Consider the following 14081-nt stretch of genomic DNA (forward strand, 5'->3'; position numbering starts at 1 on the left):
CTCCTGTTGCCATCACCCGCATGAATCAAAAGATATTAAATCCCGTGTTAATGAACCTGATTGGCTGTGTAACCCATGTGACCACATGACATCACAGGACTACAACTAGGATTGGCCAAATGGCCCATGTGAACGACACTCTGCTGTACTTTTGAAACAGCAGCAATTTGTGGATAAAATGCAAGGTGTGTAGATCTGTCAAAAGGGTTACAAACTTTTAACGTTTTTTTGAACATTATGAATCATGATCAAATCATCAAGAGTAGCATCGCAATGCATCTAACAATTGTCGTATTGGCGCACTTTACTTATTTCTATACTTCTAAGGATTGTAAAGACATCTTATGGAATCTTTCATTCGCTAATTATTTGTATTTATTTTAAACAATACGAACCAGAGAAAACTCAAGTCGAAATGAAGTTATTAAAAACAATTTTTTTTTTTCATCAAATACCATCATGGAAGAGTATTGCCCGCCTTCGAGAAGTTTCATTCTGCCTTGCAAGCAAGAAGTAAAAATGCTAAATGATGATGGAAAATTGTCTCGACTCGAGCCAGTGAACTTCAATTATTACGTGAGGTTCTGGTTTCAATTTCAAATCAGGGTCAAATCCAGGTGACTCCCCATTTTTACAATGTATCAGTGTTAAATCTTGGACTACACAGGCTGATTTGATACTAAGTGTCGTTAATGAAATGCTGACATTCTGTTTTTATCACTGTCCCTAAAGTTTTAACGCTGGCTTATTTGCAGTGTTTCAAGCGCCACGAGTGCTTTTCACAACTATCACGATGGCAGATGGAGAGAACTACAATTGGTGAGTCTTTGTCATCATACAGAGGTTTGGAGGGATGTCAAGTTTACCTTGACAAGTACCATATGTCCTTGTGCTCGCCTCTGTGGCAGTCTCACCTGAAAATTCGAGCTGTGGGGGCAGATACTTTGCACATCTGCCTGTCTTGAGGAGATAAAAGGGGTCCCCTTTTAGCTCCTCCCTCTCTCCAAAAAATAATCTCAGCACTACTTTCCACGTTTCTCTGACCACGCTCATTGATGGAAGACCTCTCGCTTCCTGGCAACTTTTATTTATGCTCTTTTGTCTTTTTGTTTGGATTGCACTCCCATGAGCGCTAATTCCGACCCGAAACCAGCGGCAGCAGACTTATAACTAGCTTGAACTTTGTGTTCTTGACCATCCAACCACCACCCACATGGCAGGTTCGCCGTGACAAGCTGCCGGGAGCACAAGGTGATGCAATAACCTGGATCTGTTCCTTGCCTGAAGGCTCGGAAAACCACCCAGTCTGGATCTGACGAATCTCCTGACGAATCACCACACGAGGTCCGAGCCACAATCAACCCTCCATCAATTTTTTTGATTTCCTGCTTCCAGCTGCCCGCTTTTTCCTTTTTATTTTTTTCATTTTTTTGTCTACAAACAAGTCAAAGTTCCTTCCAACTGCTCTTTGCATGACACTCCACTGATCAAACGTAAGCAGCCCAACTGGGGCTTCAGTTTGGTGTATCCAAAAATGAAATGCTAGCAAACGCTGTGCATTTTATAAAGTCTGCTAACATCACTAGTTATCCCACCTTTTAGTGCTCATCATTAAAACATCACATTTCTCCTTTGCAAAACATTCATTTCTGTTATTTGTTTTGTTTTCTCTTTATTCATTTCGGCTTGCCGTACAATAGAATCTTCTAATATGTCTTCTATGTTTCAGTGGCAGTAGTTATTAAACATTGTATACATCATATACATAAGTCCAAAGTGGGTCGTGTGTGTGTGTGTGTGTGTGTGTGTGTGGGTGTGTGTGTGTGTGTGTGTGGGTGTGTGTGTGTGTGTGTGTGGGTGTGTGTGTGTGTGTGTGTGGGTGTGTGTGTGTGTGTGTGTGGGTGTGTGTGTGTGTGTGTGTGTTTTGGTCAGGGGAGTAAGCTTTATTTTGATAAAATAATAAATAATAAATGTATTGTATTGTAGCCCTCCATTCATTTTTTTAGACTAATTTAAAATTTTTTTGTCATCCATCCGTCCATTTTCGAATCCGCTTCTCTTCGCGAGGGTCGCGGGGCACGCTGGAGTCTGTCCGACCTGTCTTCGGACAGTAGACGGGGTACACCCTGAACTGGTTGCCAGCCAGTCGCAAGGCTCACATAGATCCTTAACCATTCGCACTCACAGTCACACCTAGGGACACTTGAGAGTGTTCCATGAACCTACCATACATGTTTTTGGAATGTTGGAGAAAACCGGAGTACCTTAGCAAAGGTCATGGTAGTTGACACGTGTGATTTGCTTTCGCGGGCCACATAAAATGTGGCGGGCCGGATCTGGCCCCCGGGCCTTGAGTTTGACACCTCTGATTTGGCGGGACACGATGGTACCATAGAGGATTGATTTTCAGTTTTTTAAATTACTCGTGTACTACTCTCAGGTCATGCTGACAGTTTTAACAAATCAAACACTTTTTTTTTGTTGTTGTTTTAAATTGCAGAGTCAGTCTGTCATCCATGTCAGCAAGCACCTTTGCCTCCTTGGTGTTTTTTTGCAGGTGCATCGCCGCTGCAAAGCACATAGAGCTACAATAAGCCTTGAGGGTAAAACATATGTCACCAGCGGCATAGCTTCCGGCAAGTTCAACTTTGTCCGTCGTAACGTTGTTGCTCTCTCAAAGTTCTGTGTTTTCTCTTTGCCATATTGGCAGCCTGTTTGGAAGTTGAAAGCTGAACAAGCTGAACACACTGTGTTATCAGCATCCCTGAGAGGGAGAGGATGAGGCTATTTCTTGGAGGCGGAATGCTCTCGTGCGAATCTGGTACATGTTGTCCTTGCAAAGTCTTAGCAGAATGAAAATGGTTTGCACTGTTACTAATTGTGCTCTTTATCTTTCCGAGGTTTTTAATTTGCTTCATTGGTCTTTCTGATGGCCAGTAAAAGCGGGATGCACAATATCATCATGGGTAAACCGATGACAACAACCAGTCTTATATTTGGCCAATATTTGGAGTAACGTTGATTAGTCACGGCCAATTTGATGTTAACTAGGCATTGATACCACAGGGCACATTACATGAGGCAATCAGTGACATCCCATTATGACTTAGAAACAGGCTGCTGCACCTTTAAGGGGGGAGAAAGGCACTCCAAAGTGGGTCACAGTAAAAATATCTTCAACAATTATTCATAGGACCCCGCCTTTCTCTAGCATACCTCGGCCTTGAAAAAAAAAAAAAAATCTGCATTGCACTCCAGCATAGAGAGACGACACCGAAAGCAGGAGATAAGAAGAGACATGAAGGAGGGAGATTAGAGGGTAAAAAGAGGGACGAGAAAGCACAGTACAGTGTGTCATTTGTTGACTTCTTTTGCCTTGGCTCGTGATGAAACGTGGGTGCAATGTGCAAAAGTACAATGTGCAACGTGCGCCAGAAAAACACTTTGTTTGATGCTTCACGCTCAGTTTTGCATAGGTGGCGTCAGCAGCAGCAAGCCTCCCACCAAACACCCAACACTGCGCCCACCACTGCAGATGACTGCCAAGTGGCTCATTCAAAGGCGTACCAACCTCATTCTGCTGGGAAAACACATTTATAGAATTATTTCAGACAAGTGGAATTTCACACACTTTGGGTTGCTCCTCCAAGTTCAGATTCTAAGTTTGTTTTGGTCTTTTGTGAGCGCCACTATGATTAAAGCAGAACGGCATCAATCAGAGGTTTTGATTGGCTGAGAGGGAGACTGAATTCCATTGCAGCGAATTGGAATCATGGCTGCCAGGCCCCTGTAGTCCTGCACTGTAAATCCAAACCTTAATCAGAGTCGGCAGGGAGAGATCAAAGCGGCCTACTCCATCTTTACTCCGAGTGGCACTTTGATGTGCGTGCATGTGTGTATGGCAAGTGTGAGGGAGGAAATGAATGCAAAGTTAAGGACACCAGACTATGGGTTGAGGGTAGGGGTAGGCAACCTGCGGCTCCAGAGCCGCATGTGGTGCTTTCATCCTTCTGTTACGACTCTCTATGACTTTGGAAAATAAATAATGAATATTTACCCAACAAAGGATAAATCCAAGTAAACTGGAGTTTCTGAAGAAAACAGAACATTTTATACTTGAAACGCAGGGGAAGAAAAATATTCATTCGCATCAGCACGTTGGAAAAACTCGTTGATTATGATTCAATTAAAATGTGCTGCACATAAAATTTAAATAAAAATCACGCGAAGATCAAAAACTTTTCTTGATGATTAAATGCTAACATAATGTATGGTACTTTTGTTAAAAGTTAAATGCAACTGAACTATACCTAAAAAGTAAAAGAAGCTGAAGATGTCTTCAGTATTGACATACACGTCAATTGTAACTCATTGGTATATTGTTTGTCAAACATGTAAGCATGTGAGAAAGGTGTCTGGTTTTATTTTGAAGTCATCACTTCATGGCAAAGAAAAAAATGGAGCAGGAGAAATGCGTTATAGCGTGAAAGGGCATCATGCATAAGTCATGGTTTCCATTTATTTCACTCATGTTAGAACTTATGTACTGCCTACATGGATGGCCTAAATCCAATTTTCACTTACTTAGCTCAAAAATGATTTTTTTTTACAAATAATGCATCATTGTGGAACTATCAATGCTGGTGACAAATAGTGATGGGCTTAACATTTATGTTCTTCCACTAGATGTCAGAATGTACAGAATTAACCTACTAAACCACTTTCTGTGATACAGTGGTGCCTTCAGATGTGAGTGAAATACATTTCGGGACCAGGTTTTGAACTCAAAACATGTCGCAAAATATTTTTTTCTCTCCATTTAAATGAAGATTAGATCCCCTTGAGTCTTGTTATAATCTCGATTTGGATTTGGACCATCACCGCAAACTCAATGCTATTTATTGGCCCATCCAATGCGTTTTTCATTGTTTGTTAGCATTAAGCTAAATAAGACAAAGCTTTGTGGTTGTTTAAATTACACATTGCTTTTTGTTGAGTTTGAAATTCAACTTCAACTTAGAGTTACATTAAACAGCTTGAAACCTCGTTTTTGGACAAATTATTTACCATCAGCCAAATTGCTGCATGTTGTGGAAAATGAGTTGGATTCAATGCCACCATACAGTGTTTGAAACTCGATTGATTATTATTATTACTGTATTTTTTTTTTTTTTGCTCACGAGTCAGAGCAAAAAAAAAAAAAAAGCTGAAAAAATGCTCCTATCTTGAAAAACGTGTAATTCAGGTCACTCATTATCAGGTACCACTGTATTTTGCGGGGCGCTGTAGCGTGAGATTTTTTTTATCATGTAAACAATGTGCCATGAGCAACATTGAAATACAGCACAGGTGGAACCGGCACGACTATGAATATTCATGCTGATGAATAATACTAATGCATATGCACTTATTCTGGGGCGCCACCGCAGGATACACAACAGCAACATTGATTTGCAACTGTGTGAGAACACAATGTTCTTGCGAAAGACGACGGCAACTTTGGAGAAATGTAGAAAAGGCTCTTCTGCCACTCGGTGGACTTTGGGTAGCACTGCATTCACGACAGTCAACCGCGGTGTGGTTAAATGTTGGCCAGGAGCCCTCGTGTGGCAGCTGAGGTTGCAGTTGCCATGGTGACAGGAGGCACGTTGAACGGGCTTTCAAAGCATCATGTATTTTTAGTTGGTATGTTGATACTCCTGTGATGCTTTTGAAGATTTTGGCGCTTTGCCCGGCAGGAATAAAGGGCAAGTATTCTCCCCTTTATCGAAAACCGGACAACACGAATCACGTCACACACTTCAAGTTCAACTATTGGTTTAAACATATGCAAATATGGTCATTTTTGTTACTATATCGCAATGAATAAAATGTGAACAGTTGACATTTTCAAGACACACCTCCCTCACCTATAAACCTTATAACGTTCTTGCTAAGCCCCTGGAGCTCTCACAACCGACACATGGTTTCACTGTTTTAACTCCAGTTTTTGTAAAAAGGATGTTTTTTTTTTTTCAATTGTTCATACTAATCAGGCAGAACGGTGTGCAGAAATAATGCAAACCAAATTAAATTGGCTGCTCACCCAGACAGTTCGTAACACAAAATTTCCTCCGTTATTTTATATAACTAATATCCCGACAAGTCCATCTGTTATTTTATTTTCAATAGCTATTTACCCTGCTTGGAGCCATAGGGAGCCTGGAGTCTTTTTCTCAGAGCTCGTGTTCGCCAAGGTCAATCACAGGACTGACACGTAAAGACAGAAAGAGCATTCTCTGCACATGTGGACACTTATGGACCGTTTCGTCTTTCAATAAATAATTGCATGTTTTTGCAAGGTGTGGGCGATATGGAACACCTGAAGAGAATCAACACCGCTGGCAGAACAAGCAGACTCAACAATAAAGCAGCAGCAGCGCTATCCTAAATGTACACTGTCAACTGCCACCTACCGGCCAAGACAAAAAAACCTCACATGCTTACCACTGCCAACTTTCGCCCTTTGTTTTAGTCTTGTCACTGTTGGTTTGTTTGGTTTCGTACAGCTCGTTATCTTTTTGATGTATCTTCATTGACAATTTTGTCCTTTTTTGTGATATACATACATATACTGTATATAGATAGATGGATATATTTGCATGCAAGAGCGTATCCCAGCTGTCTTTGGGCAGCAGGTGATCACAGGGCACACGCATCGACAAACAACCATTCGCGCTCACAAGAACACTGAGGAACAATTGAGAGTGTTCCATTAACCTGCCGTGCATGTTTTTGGAATGTGGGAGGAAACTGGAGTACCCGGAGAAAACCCATGCAGGCACAGGGGGGGAACATGGAAACTCAACACAGGAATCGAACCCTGCAACCTCTGCACTAAGATGCGGACGTGCTAACCAGTTGACTTCTGTGCCGCCCTCCATTCATCCAGAGGAACAGTTCTCAGGAAAGAGGTCACTGATGTCAGACTTGAAGGGTGAACATCCACTCGAAACACCTTAAGTCACAGGTGTCAAAGTCAAGGCCTGGGGGTCAGATCTGGCCCGTCACATCATTTTATGTGGCCTGCGAAAGCAAATCAAGCATGTCAAGTTCCATGATGCCTGCTAAAATCTGAACCAAAATTTCTAATTGTCATATGTAATCCATAATAACAGTCATTATTCTTGACTTTTGATTTTAAAACTAGTTATCCATCAATTTGTTGTGCGCTGTGTATGTAATATGTGGAGGTGATTAAACATTTATATGGTTTTCCAAAATTCATAACGGCCCTCCAAGGGAAACCGTAACTACAATGTGGCCCGCGACAAAAATGAGTTTGACACCCCAGCCTTAAGTCAACACAGGTGACGCTATATCACTCTCCAAATCATCTGCTATCAGTTGACCTTTTGTTGATGATGAGCCCTCCAGATAGAATTTCCCTAACAAACACCTGCTTAGAAGTTCACTGTTTTGACCAGTAGTACTAGTAGCTTGCTTTCAGCTGCATGGTTTGTCAAGAACAGCTCCTATTTCCAGAAACGTGCCATGGGTAAAACAAATTGTACTAAGCTTTGGTGCAGGTGACGGTCAAAAAGCTTCTCAAACTGGCGCAGAACTGTGGTCAGGGACAGAAAGGTTTCTTGCCAGGTGACCGTTTGGCAACACCACCCAAATGTCAACTGGTGAGCCATATGCAAGGGAATTAAATCTTTACAAAAACTGCAAAACCCAAGCTGTCAAATACTGATACCATCACGTCCGAATAATAACCAAAACGAAATGGCAAAAGGGACGTGTGAATGTTTGGTTGTGTTTATGTGTCAGTACTGCGACTGAGAGGTGAAACTTGAACTTCCCTGGGCTCTTAAATATACGTTCCTTGCTTTTTGTTTTATTTTTTTTCAGTGTCAGACGGAGGCGGGAACGGACTGATGGATGGTTAGCGTGATGGACAGATCGACAGGCAGAGTGACGTGTCATTATCACCACTAGATGGCAGTGGACCCTCAAATTTGCCAAAAGCAAGCACCACTTCATAACCAGTTCCATTCTTTTCGTCGAATGTCGAATTGTCAGTGTAATGTTTCGTCTTCTGTGGAAGTGATTCTATCCACCAGGTAAAACAGCGTTTGCATTGCCATACAATGTCCCAGCTGGTTCAAATGCAAAAATCAGACATATCCAGATTTTTAAAAATATGTGTCATGTTCTTTGGCGTGAAACCTATTGTTAAGAGAAAGACTGCTAAAATTCCATATTTCTGGCAGTTAGTCTTCAGTCCCCCCCTCGTTATTTAATGCAATTATCTCCCTGTTGCACTCTTTGTCTTATAAATTAACTCATAAATAATATATCTGTTGCACTCTTTGTCTTATAAATTAACTCATAAAATGATCACTTTATTTTCATGGCAAAATAATGTCTACAGTATGAATTATATTTCTGGCTTTGTGGCATCTCTTTAACTAGCACAACAAACACTTACCACACCAAAAAACATACGAGTTGTCCGCTCACCCAGAAGGAAGAAGATTATTCTAAGTGATAGTTGAGCCTTCACACACTCGCTTTGCTCCCAGGCTGCGATTCAATCACAAATCTAACGGCAGCGGTCTGTGACCACCCGTCTGCGGTCATGGATAGATAAGATGGTGTCTCGATAGACTTGCCAAATTTGCACCAAACAATGCACGAGAACCAATAGAACATGTTACAACTGCTCAATTGCCGCTATAGCCATCTACGACCACTAGTTTGTGTTATCGCTGTTTGGATCCAACAGTTTTAAGTCAGTAAGCACCGAAGTGCGAAGCATTCTAGGTCTAGCGGCCTCGAAGCAGCAGACTTTTCCATCAGCGCAAGCAACCTCAAGGAACATTGGCACCACTCGACACCATCGATCCATCTCCTGTGCTTTGCTGTACAGTCAGATGCTCATTGTTCATGATCCATGTAGAGACTTGGTCCCTATGCCACAGAAATAGTAGGAGTCCACTCTACACGAGGTGATAAAGTACAGTACTCCACTCACACTCTCTACTCAAGTTGTGTGAACACATAAAGAGTTTGGTCAAGTAAGTTGTGATTGGACTTCACTTGAACAAAAGCAAAAAATTATAAACTGGACTGTATTGAAACATCAGAGACAAGTAAATATTCATTTTTATTCCCAGTTATACTATAATGACACCTAGGGTAGGCCTTTCCTGACAGAAAATGTAATTATTTCAACCCAAACCATGTATTCATGAAAACTAAAAAGCTTGAGACACCACACAAATAAATACTATAAATAATAAAACTCACTTCATTGGAGTGGCAGGTAAAGAACGTGTGTGTGTGTGTGTGTGTGTGTGTGTGTTGTGTTGGGGGCGGTGGGTGGTGGGGGGGGGGGGATTAACTCACCCACTCCCTTCTAAGAACAATTCTGAATGGGCAGCAAAGTTACAAAATAAACCAGACAAATTGTAATGCCTGTCATAATTGGATAAATAAAGACTCAAAAATTGCTGTGAATTTTTCTTGAAGCGAACTCTTAAAAATTCTCTTCAATGGGGCCACGGATGGGGAATGTCTTACTTTTCCCAATGTCACGTAATCGTGGTCAATGCTCTCTCGTTTACGTTGCTCCAATGCAGGTGCCTGGTTATTTTTTGCCTTAAGTCTTCAAGATATCAATCCATTAATCAATCATAATGTGATCTCGCTTCATAGTCATAAGAACTACTCGAGTACTGATACCCGAAAAATCTACTTAAGTACAGTCACCAAGTATGTATACTTAGTTACTTCCCACCACTGCCTGCTCGGGTTCAATTGTCATAAAATGGCCAACCCAGTGGGCTATGCCTATGTGTCACTTTACGTTACAGTGAACACACAGCGACTGAAGACTGGGGAAGAGCCGCTCCTGTTAATGAAACGCTCGCCGCGATTGGTCGAGCGAGTAATCCCAGCGGCTTTGGCGCGCCTATACTAACGCGTGCGCGGGGCCGGACGCGAGCCTCACTTTGCCCAAGGCGAAGGAGGGCGCGAGAGGCTGGAAGCAGCGCACGTCATCATCCGCCGAGCACACTTGAACAAGTTTGATCGCAAGTTGTTGTTGTTGGTGGTGGATGCGGTGGAGGTGGCGAGCTCTACGCGCAGCAGCGAGGAGCGGCGCGCACATGTAGACTTTCACACTCCTCACCAGCCTCCTTCTTCAAGAGTCACCACAGAGGCGAGGAGAGGGGCAAAGTGGAACGGCGTGTTGGTTCCAGTTCTAAAAAGAAACGGGAAGTAGACGGTTTTTTTTTTCAATTATTATATATTTTGGGAGCGAAGATGAACGCCAGCGATGAGAACCTGCTCAAGTCCATCAGCAACGACGCGCTCCTCGACCTGACGCAGCGCTACGGCCAGTCAGCCTTCGGCTTCGGCGCCGGCCACGGTCCCGGAGCCCCCGGCCGTTTCCCGCTCACGCCGGCCACTGACTTCCTCAGCGGGCAGACGGCCAAGTCCAACGAGAGCGGCGGGGAGCACACCAGCGACGACGAGGATGCCTTCGACTCTCTGGAGTCACGGAAAAGAGGGGCGCCCTTCGGGGACGACAAGCCCGGGGGTCCCCTGGCCAAGAAGTCGAAGGAGCAGCGCTCCCTACGGCTCAGCATTAACGCTCGCGAGAGGAGGAGGATGCACGACCTGAACGACGCGCTGGACGGCCTGAGAGCCGTCATCCCCTACGCCCACAGCCCGTCGGTGAGAAAACTCTCCAAAATAGCCACTCTCCTCCTGGCCAAGAACTACATCCTCATGCAGGCTCAGGCTCTGGAGGAGATGCGGCGGCTGGTGGCCTATCTCAACCAGGGACAGAGCCTCTCGTCGCCCATCCCCGCCGCCTTGGCGCCCTTCGGCCAAGCCACCGCCGTGTACCCCTTCTCGGGCTCGGCTCTGGCCAGCTGCGCCGAGAAGTGTTCCAACTTCTCGGGAACCCCGTCGACTCTGTTCAAACATTGTAACGACAAGCCTTGATTCGCTTCCGCTCTCTTACCCGAACTTTTTAGCTGCCTACTGCATCTTTCTGGCTCAATTTATTTTTTTCAAGTCATGCTGTGAGAAAATTGTGCACAATTATTCTGATCAACTTGATGCTGCGATGTCTCGTCTTGATTCAACGAACACTGCGTTGGTAATAAACTCTTCAGGCCTTGTCAGTTACTTGCCCGCAGGCCGCGTTCGAACTAAAGTGAATGATCAATTTAATCTCCGCCCCCGCCCCCTTCAATTTGTAATCTATGCAAATTTCAACACCAATCCGGTTAGAAAAAAATCATTTTGACTTTTTTTTTTTTTTTTTTTACAGAAACTAGGACGGAATTTCCCGTGATGATGTTTTGATGCCTAATCTTTTCCCCCCTCCAGAATATTGAGGACCTTGTTATTTTTCAAGGTCTTGCACGTATCACGAGATTGTATTGTACAACTGTGGAGAAAAAAAAGCCCAACTGTGCGAATAAGGCTTATATTTCATGCCCGCAAAGAATAACATTTTTTAATTGTGTTGCAAAAATGAATTTCATAAATTGTTGACATGTGTTTATAATTAAAATCATATCTATATGTTCAGACTCACTGATTCATTTTAACCATGCTACCAGCTCTGTATTTTCTCTTATTTTACAATAATATATATAATAATAAATACATACTTGAAATGTCTGGATGAATGAGTCAAGGGTTCTTAATTTCAAAATAATAATGACATTCATAACCCTTAATCTGGCTGTTTAAATAATTTCCGGGTGTCACTGTTTGAGCGACTCTCCACAATGATTTGGGCAACTTTGCTTTCTTGCATGAGAAGCCCCATGACATGAAGAGATTGGTCCAAACGAGCTCGGTGGGACTGGTGGGGCCACTTTGGCACGCCGAGGGTCGGTGGCGCTAAGGGGGGAGAACACAAGAAACGCCGCCCGGGGCCACCCAGGACCTGTCTCTGGGTATTTGGCTGATTGCAGGCGGCTCCCCGCGTGGCGGCCTCTTACACCCCGGACAGCATATTAACACGATTTCAGATCCTGTCTGCCTGCCCGCCCCACTTCATGCGGACAACGTTGCAAGGCCACTGCTTTTTTCTTTGCATATTTGCACAGGGGGGGTGAATTTCTGAAAACACTTATAGGCAGTACCAATGTAAGCATTTTTTCTATGTGATTTCTTTTGGTCTCATAACAATTATTTTCCACCAATGTGACAAGCCGGTACCCGCATGTTGCTCTATTTTGCCCAGCCATGAATAGAAAAACGGATTTGTCATAGTTTGACATAGACTGCATTTTTGTCTATGCTTGTGTTGGATTTAGTCAAGGATAAATGAAGCATCATTTAGTTCATTTTGACATTACACATGTTGTCATAGCCCCTGCTTACGTTCCAGACCTTGCAGCAATGTGTGAGATTCTGTGAAATGACATCTTTGAATAAACCCTTGGTATGCTTTGATAACTTTAGCGGTACGTAAAGTTATTTTAAGGTCTTCAAACACACTTTAAAATTTGACTCATAATTCCAGAGTGCCATTTTGGCCATTTTTGCTAAATTTCCACACCTATGTTTAGACGGGTGTTACCATATTCCTTGTTGTAGCCTGGCATACTCTGTTATTTGCAGAACTGTTGGTGAATGATTGATTGATTGATTCTTGATTTCAATTAGTATCAATGCTTGTGGAGGCTCTCAGTCGTACAGGAAAGTTCCATCGTAGAAAGGGTTCTGTCAGTCGTCATCTGTACCTGTGGGTAAAAAACAAAAAAAAAACAAAAAACAAAAAAAAAACAAAAAAAAACAAAAACCCACAGGTACAGATGACGACTGACAGAACCCTTTCTACGAATTAGTATCAATCTAAAATCAAACAGTCAACAACATATTAACAAAAGGAACTCATAGCTGATTGATCAATATTCCACACTACTAGACATTTGGATGCTCAAGACTCTCTGCATCATATGCATAATTGCCATTGCATTGTATCAGACTGCACTGCTGGTCACGCTCTACATTATTTGCACAGCACTCATTGTTCAGTGCTATACCACACCCATGGTAAACGTACATTATTTAACAACTCAGTGCATTTATGTGTTAGGTCCTAAATGTTCATTTTGTGCGTATATTGTTTGCTGTAACATACTAGAGTGGCTGGAACGATCAGACAAAATCCCTTTATGTGTTTTTCAACATACTTGGCAAATCAAGATGATTCGGATCCTTATTTGACAATACACACACACACACACACACACAGACACACACACACACACACACACACGTAATAGATTGAGAGAGAGTAATAGCAATTGATAACACAAAAATACAAACAGTATAAACAATAGATTAAAAAAACACACACACAACAAAAACAGAAAATAGAGGACCATGAAAACTCGTCTGTGATCTAACTGGCATTTAGGACATTGTGATTACACTGAGCTCTTCTCAATATATTACACAAGACATTCAGTCCGGAGAGTCAGGAAAGCCCCTTTCTGCAATTTAGCAGCATGTCACAACACCAGCTCCCCCCTGGCCCCCCATGGCATCTTAAGTTGACCTGTCTTATCAGGGATGTGATGTGACAAATACTGCATGCCCATGATGCCCGGGCCTTGTGCTCCATCGCTCTCGACAGTAGACTGCCTTATGGTCCGAAGTCAGACTGTTGCCTTTTTTTTTTTCTTTTTTACAAGAAGAGAGAAGAGATAAGGCTCACTTATACCTAGGTATGTACAGTAGGCCTCAGGGATGTAAATTGTTTTCCACTCAGTACGTCACTGGTTGTTTCTTCATATTGACATTTTACATCTTCACCGTCATTTCAAACATTTTAGCCCCATTTCAAGTGTACTGTTTTCACCTGAATGTTTGATTTGATGATATTTTTTTAGTGATTGTACTCCAGTTCTTTGTTCATCTGAATGTCATTAAATGATTAAATGATTGCAACTGGGTGACAATGCATAACATATAAAAATAAATAAAAAATAGACCGGCCATCCAGGAAAATCACCACCCCCTGACAATACCTAAAACAGTAATTTAGGTCTTTTATATAT

General features: G+C 42.6%; 1 protein-coding gene across 1 annotated transcript; it reads left to right on the forward strand.

Moving 5' to 3' along the window:
* Positions 1 to 9501: 9501 nt before the first annotated feature.
* bhlhe23 (basic helix-loop-helix family, member e23) lies at positions 9502 to 11687 on the forward strand. Its single transcript, XM_019868402.1, has one exon. It carries the CDS (start codon positions 10312 to 10314, stop codon positions 10996 to 10998), a length of 687 nt encoding a protein of 228 aa, XP_019723961.1. The 5' UTR covers positions 9502 to 10311; the 3' UTR covers positions 10999 to 11687.
* Positions 11688 to 14081: the final 2394 nt, after the last annotated feature.

This window comes from Hippocampus comes, unplaced genomic scaffold (assembly GCF_001891065.2).
Source record: "Hippocampus comes isolate QL1 unplaced genomic scaffold, H_comes_QL1_v1.1 scaffold41, whole genome shotgun sequence".
NCBI lineage: Eukaryota > Metazoa > Chordata > Actinopteri > Syngnathiformes > Syngnathidae > Hippocampus > Hippocampus comes.